This window comes from Sphaeramia orbicularis, chromosome 22, assembly GCF_902148855.1.
Source record: "Sphaeramia orbicularis chromosome 22, fSphaOr1.1, whole genome shotgun sequence".
Taxonomy (NCBI): domain Eukaryota; kingdom Metazoa; phylum Chordata; class Actinopteri; order Kurtiformes; family Apogonidae; genus Sphaeramia; species Sphaeramia orbicularis.
This window is the reverse complement of record NC_043978.1, coordinates 48546156-48559025: the sequence shown is the minus strand read 5'-3', so window position 1 is coordinate 48559025 and position 12870 is coordinate 48546156. Positions and strand designations below refer to the sequence as shown.

The 12870-nt window shown below is 36.3% G+C and overlaps 1 protein-coding gene across 1 annotated transcript in view; it reads left to right on the top strand.

Annotated features, from left to right (window-relative positions):
* dicer1 (dicer 1, ribonuclease type III) overlaps positions 1-7331 on the top strand; it is a 58203-nt gene extending 50872 nt beyond the window's left edge. Inside the window, exons 28-30 of the mRNA XM_030127213.1 lie at positions 3580-3742; positions 3922-3997; positions 6390-7331. Coding sequence (XP_029983073.1) covers positions 3580-3742; positions 3922-3997; positions 6390-6555 — 405 coding nt within the window. The 3' untranslated portion in view covers positions 6556-7331. The remainder of the gene's footprint in view (positions 1-3579; positions 3743-3921; positions 3998-6389) is intronic.
* Positions 7332-12870: the final 5539 nt, after the last annotated feature.

Below are 12870 nucleotides of genomic sequence, written 5' to 3'. Positions count from 1 at the left end.
TAGTGATGTGAATATATTTCTCAGTGTTATCGAGTTCTTACACAGATTAAATAGTTTCCACAATTAACCTGAATAATTACATTTAACACAAAAAGTTTCGATAAGACTTGGCGTTTTGTTATCAGGGTAAATCTGGAATTGATTTAACTCAGCTTGTAAAATTTTTTGATTGTTTGTTAAACTGTTAATATCAGAATAGGGTGATAAAACAATAATTATTATTGTCATTATTTATTCTAATGTAATGACAATACACATTTTTTTTCATCTTCAGGGTTTATTTCTTTACATTTTAAACTAAAATGCTTGAAAAAGTTAACTTTTTAAATATTTTATTTAATTTTCTTCCGCATTTTTTACATGTTGAACATTTTCTCATAATAATTGTTTTGAATTTTCTACTTGTAGATTTGTCTATCATGTTCTGTCCACAGACAAAAGACTAAAACCACAAGTAATCATCTCATCAGACACTCATTACACTCATTTTCTTTGTTATAAGTTAGCCCCTTCACGACGATTGTTGCGCCATTGCTACATTTTGCACTTTATAGCATTTAAATGACCTTAACTCCTGAACCGTAAATATATATGCAGAGACCTATCCAGAGCAGGAAGAGATGCACTGTGTGTGAAAGAAGCAGATCATGGATGTTTTTAGCTCATCCTCAGTGAAATGAGAGGCTCTGTTTTAGGGCTGCACAATATTGGAAAAAACTGACATTGCGATTTTTTTTAAAACCCTGCGATATATATTGCGATATGAAAAAATACTCAGGAGGATATAATAGCTGTGTGGTGCTGACGTAAATGGTCAAACAAATTAGTTGCGTTACCTCTCGTTTCGCCACAGAACATGTTTCAATATCATCCTTGTTGTAGCCAAAATAATTCCAGATATTAACGTTGCTTTTCTTTTTGGCACCAAGTCTTAATTTTTGGTGTTTTTCTCTTGTTTCTCATTTTTCAATGTTGTTACCAGTGACTCACTCCATGTGCAGGGGGCGTGGTCTGCTTCGGCAAACTGATTAAGAAGGATTGTGATTGGTGGATTGCTGTGCGCAGTGTGTGTCAGGTACCCAGGTTGATATCAGATGAGAACACGTTGAGATCATTTGCCTCCTACATTGCAGGACCTGTCATGTGACAATTACGTACATCGCAATGCCGGCGCTCTAACAACATATTGTGCAGCTCTAGTCTGTTTACAGAGACTTTCACACAGGCTAAAAATGACTAGAAATAATAAAAAACAAGAAGCTATAACATGAAAACAGAATGCTGTAGGCGAACAAAAAATGATTAGTCCATGTAAAATAATTGGAAGCTTATTTCTGGAATCCCCATAAAATTTCATTATGCACATTTAAAGTTGATTTTCATAATAAATATGATAAGAAATTCAAGTCTATTTTTTTCTTTTGCTGCAACATACTGTTTTAAGCATTTATTGCACATAATAATGATAATTAATGGCCAGATATTGAAAGTTAAGTTGTTCCTGAAAAAAGGTGCAAAAGAATTGGCAATAAAGACATTTCCTGTGAACATCCCACAAAACCTCACAGTGGCACTACTGGGGGTAATACCCGGAGGTCTGGATGGAAGGTCAGATAAATACCTCTTGAATATATTATTTATTGCCACTTTAAAGTGTATAACCATCAGAGGGATGAAACCAGAACCTCCCTCATACACTACATGGATTCAAAAAGTCTGGGATATTTATCAAATGGAGCAGATCACATTCTCACTAAGGCGTCAGAAAGCCACCTTTACTGAAAGATAGGAACCTATGCTACCTGTATAGCTGCAATAATAATATTTATTAGTGATACAAAACCTCTTGTTGTATATCCAAATGCTATCATCCTGCTTCTGACTAGGCATTATACCTTTAACGTTATATTCTGGAGTGGACATTATCTATTTATTTGCTGTGATTATTATTTTCTTTCATTTCCATCCTATATTGTTTATGGAGGGTTGTAAAAATACACATACAGCTGAGAAACGGAAAAGAAACTTATTGAACTGTATTTAAATGTATACATTGTATTGTGCTGATAAAAAAGAAAATCTAATAAAAACTAGGTTAAAAAAAAAAAAAAAAGAAATTTCCTGACACTTTTATTGCAAAAAAATAGATGAGATGTAATCTAGAAATCTAGGAGGCCTGTTATAAGTGTAGGTGTAAAAGGGTTAATGTTCATTCATTCATTTCATTTATTCATTCATTCCAATCTAAATGATTGAAAAGGAGCAGGATGAAGAAAACTTATAATACCTGCCCCTTTCTTGAAACATCTGCTTCCATCTGATAGGTTGCCGTTACAGCTATTACAGTAAACAGTTTACATGATAGTCAGTACAAATAAAACAAATCCAAAATCCATAAGTTAAATTATTTCATTACATGCTTTTGTAAAGCTTTTCTATTCTTTTTCTTTATACAAGCTCTTAAACTGAAAAATATTTATACAGCTCTTCTCTTCCATTGCCAAAGAATTCCACATCCTAACACCCACAACACAAATACACATTTGCTTTACATTAGTCCGAACCCTTTGCTGTTTAAAATTAAACCTCCTTCTATGTTCTTCATCCTGTGATACTAAAACAAATAATCTCTACAAATTTGCAAAAGTCCGTTTCTCGCTCTAAACACAATCAGCAATGTCCTTAATTCAGCCAACTCTTTAAACTTAAACAATCCTGATTTAATAAACAACTCATTTGTATGATCCCTGAAATTAACATTATACATGATTCCTATTGCTCTTTTTTTGTCATAAAAACAGACTTTGTGTTACTTATGTATGAGTTGCCCCATGCTTCAATACAATAACTCAAAATACGGCAGAATAAGTGAACAATATAAAATTCTCATTGCTTTATAATCCAACACATATTTTGCTTTACTCAATACCGAAGTATTTTTAGACACCTTTTTTTTACATTAGCAATATATAGCTTCCATGTTAATTTATCGTCCACCATTACACCCAAAAAACAAATTTCTGAAACCTTCTCCATCGTAACACCATTAATTGACAATGAAACATGTTCTTCCTTTTTTCCATTTGTGAACACCATGAACTTAGTTTTATTCCAATTCACAGATAATTTGTTTATATCAAACCATTTTTTGAGTTGAACCATCTCATTCTCGATTTTCTGTACTAACGTTTTTAAATCATCTCCTGAACAAAGAAAGCTTGTATCATCTGCGAACAAAATAAACTGCATTATCTTTGATATATCACATATGTCATTAATATATAAAATAAATAATTTTGGCCCCAGAACAGAGCCTTGTGGAACTCCACATTCAATTTTTAAACAATTAGACAATTTCTCAGCTAACTGTACATACTGTTGTCTGTTGTGTAAATAACTTGTTGCAATCTTTGACAGCAATCTGGTTTCTTCAACTATTAGTCAGGGTAAAAAAATAAATAAAAGTCATGGGAGTGTATGGAAATTTGTCTTACAGTAACTTTCATTCAGTAGCTTTTGTCCAACTCTGCCGGACAAACTGAAACTGACGACAACCGCGTGTTGTGTTTTCGTCACCAGCTGCGACGCTCCGAAGAAGATGAAGAGAAGGAGGAAGATATCGAAGTCCCCAAAGCCATGGGGGATATCTTTGAGTCGCTAGCTGGAGCAATTTACATGGACAGCAGGATGTCATTGGAGACGGTGTGGCAAGTGTATTATCCAATGATGAGGCCACTTATAGGTGAGAAGGAGCGCACGTTATTTCATGAATGTGCCGTATTTTTTATTTTATTGCATAGTCGCTATGGGAACCTGGGTGATCGTAAAACGTGCGCTGACACATTTTGATGAACTGAAGGGGCTGAAGACGTTTAGGATGCCAATTTTCCCTCATAACTCTCCATCGTTTCCCACTTACAGAGAAATTCTCTGCCAATGTGCCACGCTCTCCTGTGAGGGAGCTGCTCGAGATGGAACCAGAAACTGCCAAGTTCAGGTGGGACGGCGGCTTCCTGTGACGGTCGCCTTTCTTAACATGTAGCACATGTACTAGGAATGTTATAGTGAAGTCGGATTTAATTTACTTCCTCTCATCTTAACCCATTAAGACCCAAACAACCACCAGCAAACAAAACCATCTATTGATCTAAAATGTTTAATACCTGTTGATCCGCTAATCCTATCAATGCATGTAAATAATTGGTGTACAGGGTTCCCAAGGGGTCTTAAAACAGGGTTTATGCAGGTCATTAAAAAGCATTAAAAGTCATTAAATAGATTTAGTGAAAATTAAATGGCTTTAAATGGCATTAAAAATCATTAAATTCGTTGTTCAGAGGCATTAAAAAATTAAATACACTTGATGGGAAAAAAAATTATGTAAGATTTATTTTGATTTTATAAACCTTTAATAATTTTAATCGGAAGTATAGTGTGATGATTGACAGGCGGAACCCTTTAATTGGCTATTGTTTATGGCCGATACATGAAGTCACAGTGGAATGCGTGGAATGCAACGTACTGTGAATCTGCTCATGTTGTAGTGACAGAGAGGAGGGAACATTAGCAAATGTGGGAAAAATGGGAAAATGCAAGTTTCAGCGGAAGTGATTGAAGGAGGAACTATTCAGAACCGTCATAAAACTATATATAAAACTGTATCTGGAGTTGGACATGGGCATCAAATTTGTTTAAAGTGGAATTAAAAAGGGCATTAAAAAGTATTAAATTAGATTTGCTGATACCTACAGAAACCCTGTAAAAAGTCTTAAAAGCCTTGAATTTACAAATCTCCATTTAATATCTTCAAAAAGTCTTTAAAAGGTATTGAATTTGATGTGGTAGGTCTTAAGTTATGTTGCCATAATTTTGTCAGCTGTATCGTGTTTAAATGTGTCTGTTAAATGTCCAAACTGTAAAGAAACTTAACGTTAGTCGACTCAGTTCCACGTGTTCCAACCCAACAATTTATATTGAAATTAAGAACCAGTTATCGCTAACTTTGCAGCCCCCAGTGAGAAATGACTTGGAACAGTGAGAATCAAGGCATTGGAGGAATTAAATACATTTTCCTAAATTCTAGCAGTTACAAATTTTTGCCAGTATGGCTGTGAAATGGGCATTAAATTCTGTTCGACGTAGTCTTAAAAAGTCTTGAATTTAACTTGTATAAACATGTAGGAACCCTGGGTGTAAAATACAGTTTGTCATCTTTTCATGGTCATATGATAAGACCCATTTGGCTGTTCAGAGGCTCTGTAGTTACCGTGGAAACACCGCCATCTTCTACAACATTGAGCCTGTTTACATCCACACTAATACTCCGATCATTGTATGATTTCTGGAGTTGTCAGATTATTCTAGTGATCAAGTAAACAGGATAATCTGATCTGTTTTATCAGATAACAGCAGTAATCTGATGATGAGAAATCAGATTAACACTCCTGGATTTGTCCCCAATGCTTCGATGTTTTTCTTGCATGTATACAGGTTAATCTCATTTATTCAATTCTTTTACGTCTGCACATGTGTAAACACGATTAAATCATAGAGAACGTAAGTTACGTAGTCAAACGTGAGCGGAAGACGATAACAGGAAGTTAGATTCTACCATCACTACACATGTACTCCAAAAGAAATCTGATAATGGACTGGAGTGTCTAATTTAGGGTTTTTTAATTATCGCATTTCTTAAGTACATGTAAATGTGTTAGATCTGATTATTACAATTACCTGATTACTCCAAGTTATCGGACTTTTATGGTCATGTAAATTCAATGACTGGCTCAGTGATTCACCAGTAAAACCTATGGAGTTTGATAAATGACAGTGGATGGAGACACTTGGTTTATGTTCAATTAATGATAGATTTTGCTGAAAAACTCGCTTTTTCCTCAGTTTTCTCTGTTTCTGATAAAATAACCTTCAACTTTACTCTGAGCTTTTATGAACATCTACATGATTAGTGAATTAAATATAGGAACATACGTGATTTTCATTGACAAAAATACAAAATAAGGAGGATAATATTATAATAAATGGTGATAAATAACTTTAGAACAGATAAATAGAGAGAAAGATTCATTTGGTAACTGGCACAAAAGAAGCACTGGGTCTTTAGGGGTTAATATCAGCTTTACATTTCACAGTTGTTTACACTGTGTTGCTATGACGACCAGCTGTGCTGAATGAGTACTATACCTGGAAATGTAAAAGGTGAGGCCAGTTGAGCCAATACTGTCAGTGGAAAAGTGGCAACAGAACTATGCTACAGTGTAAAAAGATATAATAAATAAAAACTGATACTGACTTTATCAACACAAGTCGTACAGTAAATGCTAAATTTCCATTACCCTGTTTTAAAGTTAATCCTTCATGTGTTTGTGCAGCCCTGCAGAGAGGACGTACGATGGCAAGGTCCGGGTGACGGTGGAGGTCGTCGGGAAGGGGAAGTTCAAAGGAGTGGGTCGCAGCTACCGGATCGCCAAGTCCGCGGCGGCTCGACGGGCTCTGCGCAGTCTCAAAGCCAATCAACCTCAGGTCCAAAACAACTGAGCTCCTCCCGAGCTCCCAGCATTAGCACCTAAGCTATTGACGCTAACGCAGAAAAGCGACGTCGCTTCCCAACACAGCGCGATGCTAGCCCCTGTATCTTCAGCCTTCGATGGCACAACCAAGGCAGCCAGGGAACACTGTGTGGAGACGCAACAAAAGAAGCAGACTGATCTCACAACAGATTTCACATCGGATCTTTTACCGTTTTTTTCTTTTTCTTTTTTTTTTTCTTTTGTTTTTTTTGTTTTTGCGCAGACACAATCTTTACTTTCCCTCTCTGCTTTGTGTAATCACATGAGTGCTTTATTAACGTTTAGCAAAGTGTTTAAAAAAAAAAAAAAGGTCAGGTCGCAATGTCTATTCCTCACTGTTGTTTTTTTTTTTAATTTTATTTTATTTTTTGTTAACCTCTATGTCAGTGAGATGAAGCTTATGCTTATTGTGTAGTATTAGATTGTACATAGTTCAATCAAAGGTGTAAATCAAAGTATGTAGGAAGAAAAAAAAGAAACAAAAAACGCTAAACTCCTCAGCCTGTGCACTAGTGCCAGTCCGTTTAAAAGCGGTTTTTAAACGCGCTAACAGCAGACATGGCAAACAGATACCACTGGAGCAAAAAAAAAACCTGGTGGCACTTCTGTCTGAAATCTGTCTTGAAATGGTTTTCTTAATCATTTTTGCACTTATTCCATTAGGATCTGTTATTTTGAGAATTGTGTGGTCACATTGACACCAAAATCATATACGTAGCAAAGTATATAAATATATATTAAAAAATAATCTAAAATACCTGAATGATATTGTGGGCCTTAGACGCCAAGGCCTCCCCGCATATCCTGCAAACGGATAGGAATTTCAACATTCCCAGTTACTGTAATTTAAACTAGTTTTTAACCGCACTTGAGGTTGCATGTTCTTGTAGCTTATGTATAAACCATGAAAAACTGGATGGCTTCTATAAATGTTATAAATCTATGGATATATCTAGAGTGTGTGAGTGCGAGATGAGGCGTTTATGGCATTATCTTGGTGATTTGATTTCACGTGTTTTGATACCAAGAACGGATGGAATTAATCAGTCATTCTTGCGCACTATGTCTTTCCGCAGAACGCATCCAGTTTTGATATAATGAAGAGAAAGACATATCACATGTACAATATGCTGCAGACTTTTCTACTAATTGGATACTTTTCGAGTACAGTCTTTACGAAAAAGGCCAATTCATTTCAACAAACACACTAGTGTTCCTCACATCCCACACCTACCAAAGCTATCACAGACGTGACACTATATAAGGTTGAAGTCGATTCCTACGGACGAGGATGAGGATACCAGCCTTGTGTTTTTCTTTCGTGGTCATGTTCCAACAAATTTGCTTCTTGCTAAAGGTCTTTTTTTTTTCTCATCAGTAAGCCCTTTTTCACTCAAATACCTCAGTTAATGCATGCATTTTCTTGTCTTTAAATTTTTTTCTTTTTTTTTTTTTTTTTTTTTTTGTTTGGTGCTATGTTTTTGTATTAAGCTTGAATTTCTCAACTTTTTTTGCACTGTAACTATAATACCTCTGTATTTTACTTTTTCTTTTTTTGTTTTTTTTCTTTTTTTGTTTTTTTTTTTGGAAATCTGTTTGGTTTGGTTGTCCTGTTCATCAGCCATCAAGCTGTAGAGGAGAGCTGCATCGTTGTCTCTTCCCCCTCTCCCCTGTACTTGAGGTTGATTACTTTCGGGGGGAGATACAGAAGGGAGTGTGTTCTCTGCACATACGCCTGTTTTTATTATTAATATATATCTCATTCATATGACTTCATCAATCTGTTTTGGAATCGTGGGTAAAAGCAAACCGGATTGATCGATCAGATGGGTATGAATGCTTGCAAAGGTAATCAGATTGCACTCTCAATTTACAAACTTAAGCTACATTTTTTTTTTTTTTTTTAATTTTTTTTTGTATTTCAAGAAACAAACAAATACTTGATATGTTCCTGTCTGGTCCTGACTGTGTAACATACAGTCCAGTAATCCCACCCACAGGTGCCTCTACCTCAACGGACGGTGCACTCAGTGTTATTCAACTAAAACAGTCATGGAATTCCCTGTGCTAACCCTGTGCAACAGTGACGCATGCTGTAGGCTCTGTGCTGCGATAAACCATTAGAGAACCAGATTCAGTCGCATGTAAACCCTCACAGATCTCACATTCCCTCACAGGGACTGTTTCTTGGAGCTAAATTCAACTCAGTGCCTTTTTCAGTGGGAGATCACTGTCAGCGCAGACTGGATGGAAATGACACAGATACACCAACGTTTACCAAAGGTGAACTCGTAAATCCATGACTGAACAGTGATTACGCAGCAAATTTTCTATTCCAGCGGTCGAGTGAGCAAAGACCTCGACCACCTCAACCTGATAACTTTGTAGTATTTTGGTAAACTGCACAAAATGAGAGGTAATGAGGCTGGAACATCACAAAAACAGTAACCGAGCCTTAAAATGACACCTACATTATTTCCCGAGGCCACGTCTTTTGTGGTTTCAAACCTTTTAATGTTGTAGTTTACATTTTTGCCTAAAGCAACGTACCCTCAAAAACGCAAAATATACGCAGTAAAACTGCAATGTGTATATTTTTATTTCTGAATGATTGTGTTCTTTTATAGTACTCTATTAAACATGAAGAAATTAAAATGAATAGATAATAAACAGTTGAAAGTTTTCCGTTAACCTTCTAAAATGTAAGGTGATGAAAATGTTAAGTTAGAATAATCCTAGCGATAATAATGGAGTTGAACATTTTCTTCAATAATTTGTGTGTAATTTAAGGGATTTAGGAGGTTTTAATGATCAAAATGGATTATGTTGACATTACCGTATAAATCACCTGAAAATAAGAATCATATTTGTATATAAATGTATATATATTTACAGAGGGAGTGGGTCACTGTCCACGCATTTAGTTGCAGTATCTTCACCTGCTCTGACTGTGGATCAGAGTAAAAATCAAGAGTAAAAACATAAAAAATATGCCTCTTCCTCTGCAGCTCTCTCCTCTTAGTTCAAATCAAAAGACTAAATATAAGTATAGATTCAGCTGATGTTATTTAATTCAGTTCATTTCTGCTTCATGTTTGACAGAACCTGGTCAGTGATTGGTAATTACAACTGTTAATCACATCTTTAACCCCTCCCATCTGTCTGGAAAAAAACTGCGATTAGATAAGCAGTGATGTCTGAGTTTAGATTTCCTGATAAACACAGGAGTAGTTGCACAAGTTTTATATCTTCCCACACTTTTTTTTTCCCCCCATTTGGTTGAACACTGCAATTTCACTAGATGTCACCAAATTAACTTTGAAACCGTGAAACATTTGCAGTTAGTCCTTTATTTATTTATTTATTTTTTGTCTCCAGTATTAGCTACATATATTCAACAGCAGTTAACACCAACCAGTGTAGTGCTCCATTTAAGCTTTGATTATTAGACATTAAAGTCAAGCGTAAGGGTGTGTATTGGCAAGAATCTGACAATACAATACAAATCACAATACTAGGATCACGATATGATATATCATGATAATGTGAAAAAGGCAATTTTTTGTTTGTCTTTTTTTAAATTATTGCCTTGAAGAATTGAATTACACAAGAAATATGCACTAATACTAAACATTTTTATTCAATCATAACAGGATCTGATCCTATATCACAAAATGACTTAAATTATGTGTTGCAGACATTACAGTTTAAGATCCTGCTCAAATGTTCATATTCTAAAAGTTCATAACATTATTTTTGTGCAATCCCAACAAAGGAACTAACTTTATTTAATAAAAGAGTGTTAAATAATAATAAAATATTAAAAAAAAGAAACAAAAATGAACCTCCACAATATCTGCACTTGAATAAATACCTAAAAATATCAATATAGTACTTTTTAATATCGATACAGTATTGTGAGATGAAACATCGCGATATATTGCAGAACCGATACTTTCTTACGCCCCTAGTCGAGCCGACGTGTGCATTTCTGTTCGGATTTTCATTCACTCTTTGCTGAGACTGGTCTCTCCTCTGCTCGGATCCGTCATCGGGTGCCATACTTGTATTCGTCAGGTCCCACAGATTACCACGTCAACTACTACTACAAACCATGTGAATTGGTGAAATCGTGTTATAGCCGTTATGTGAAGAAAAAAAAAAACAAAGCAATGTGAACCCGCGTACAGCATGGAGTTGAAGTCTGCCTGTCACTGTCAACAAAAGGAGTGCAATCTGTCATTATTACGCAGGTGTCTCACCCTGTTAATCCACCTGGAAGCTGGACGCTAACGTAGACTTTACATTTGGAGTGTATCTGGCTTTCCAACACCTCAGTCTGTCGTGCACACGCAGCTATTTAGACTCTTCCTCAACACACTAATTTTTTATTTTTTTTTTTTTCTGTGTGAGATTCGACTTGCTAATCGAGGAGGGATGTGTCGGGGGAGAGGGGTGTGGGTGGGTGGGCGGGTGGGTTGGGGGTGGATTACTAAAACAAAAAGAATGTGAAATTGCTCATACGGTGCCACGCCCACTCTATTTTTTCGTCTGTGTCTGAGAATACGGATCGCAAATAATCTTGTAAGTCGGAAGTGGCACCAGTACCCAACCTCATTTTTTTTTTTTTCTCTTTCTTTTAATTGAGGATGGAGGTGTGTTTGTGGAAGTGTTGAAGATGAAGTAGTTGTGCATTATTCGCAGCTGACTACTCTCATAACAGGCAGATTTTATTTTTTATTTTACCTTTTCTTTCTTTTTTCTTTTTTTTTTTTTTTGTACATGTAGCACAATTGAGCATTGCACTTGGGCGCCATACTTTACCTCATGTCAGAGTGTGAAAGGGAGTGAAGGGTGGAGGAGAGACGTGTATATATGATGCTAGTAATGTTAGGACTAACTCGTGGTTCAGGCTTTGCTGTTGTTTCAATTGCTGGTATTATACAAACTGTTGAAAAGGGAGTAAAGGGCTGCGGGAGGTTGGTTTAATTAGCATTTAATATTGACTAAATATGTTTAATTTGGAGGCCTGACATGCCCGACTCCTACCGTGAACCAGCTTCGACAGCGAGGCTAACCTCCCTCAGCCCTTTAATGGGAGTTTAAAGGAACATATCGCTCAAACGACGGCCTCGTACTGTTGGATAAACGGAACGTGACGAGACCTGGATGTCACCCGTTTCCTTTCGTACATCTTTAGAACATGCTTCTTCAGATCTGAGCCATTTTTTTTTCTTCTTTATTTTGTCCCATTTGACAGATTTCTTACCTGTTAATCAGTCATTTTTTTTATGTTTGTCGGTTAACGCTCGGCGCTAAAGATGGTCAACTTGTGAAATTCCACGTATCGGTCCGAGAAGGCCTGTAAATGGGACACAGTCAGCATCCAAATTCTTGTGCCTTCATTTAGTTCAGATGGAAATACCAACTTTGGATTTTTGCTTTATTACCAGTATTTTTTCTAAAAAAAAAAAAAAAAAAAAGTCAGTTTTGGTCCAGGCCTCCTCAGCTCTTTGGCTACTTGAGAACAGCTGTAGGTCTGCCAGTCTGGAAGTTCTCTTTCCTTTTTGGAAGTTATACTTTTGATAGGACTATTCAGTTCCAGGACTGTCAAAATGAGCATCTCCAACTAAATTGTAGACGTTTCAGTCACTCAAATAGTCTTGAGGGGGTACAAAAAGTCATTGGACTGGTGCTGTGGTTTACATTGGTTAAAAAAATTACACATATTCTACAGGGTGTATCAAAAAAAAAACTATACATTTTGAAAAATTATCCCCAGTTCCACATTTGATAATTTTTGGAATTTTCTTTTGTGGACCCCAGTAGGTAGGGGATTGGTGGATATTTGTCCAAATTTACAGACCCAGGTTTTCATGCATGAGTGAGTAGGGGTAGATTGCGCAATCCAGGTTAAAACTGGTTTGTGCAAAGTAGTGGTGGGATTTAAATCTAGTCAAAGGTCATGGGAGGGGCCAGTGGGCATCCATCTTGTTTGCCAGGTTACAGCATTAACACTTTGGGCACCATGTCAATTTCATTTCTTTAGGGTTAGCATTAACCCTAACCCTAACTTGGCCTGTCCTCAGTGACATTTTCAGGCCGAAACAAGTTGAACGAACTTTGAAATGCAGAAACAGCTGCCATGGCTAAAGAAATGAAATTAACATGGTGGCCAAAGTGTTAATACTGTAACCTGGCAATTTTGAGGAAAACAAGATGGATGCCCATAGGCCCATCCCATGACCTTTGATTGGATTTAAATCCCACTGCTACTTCGCAC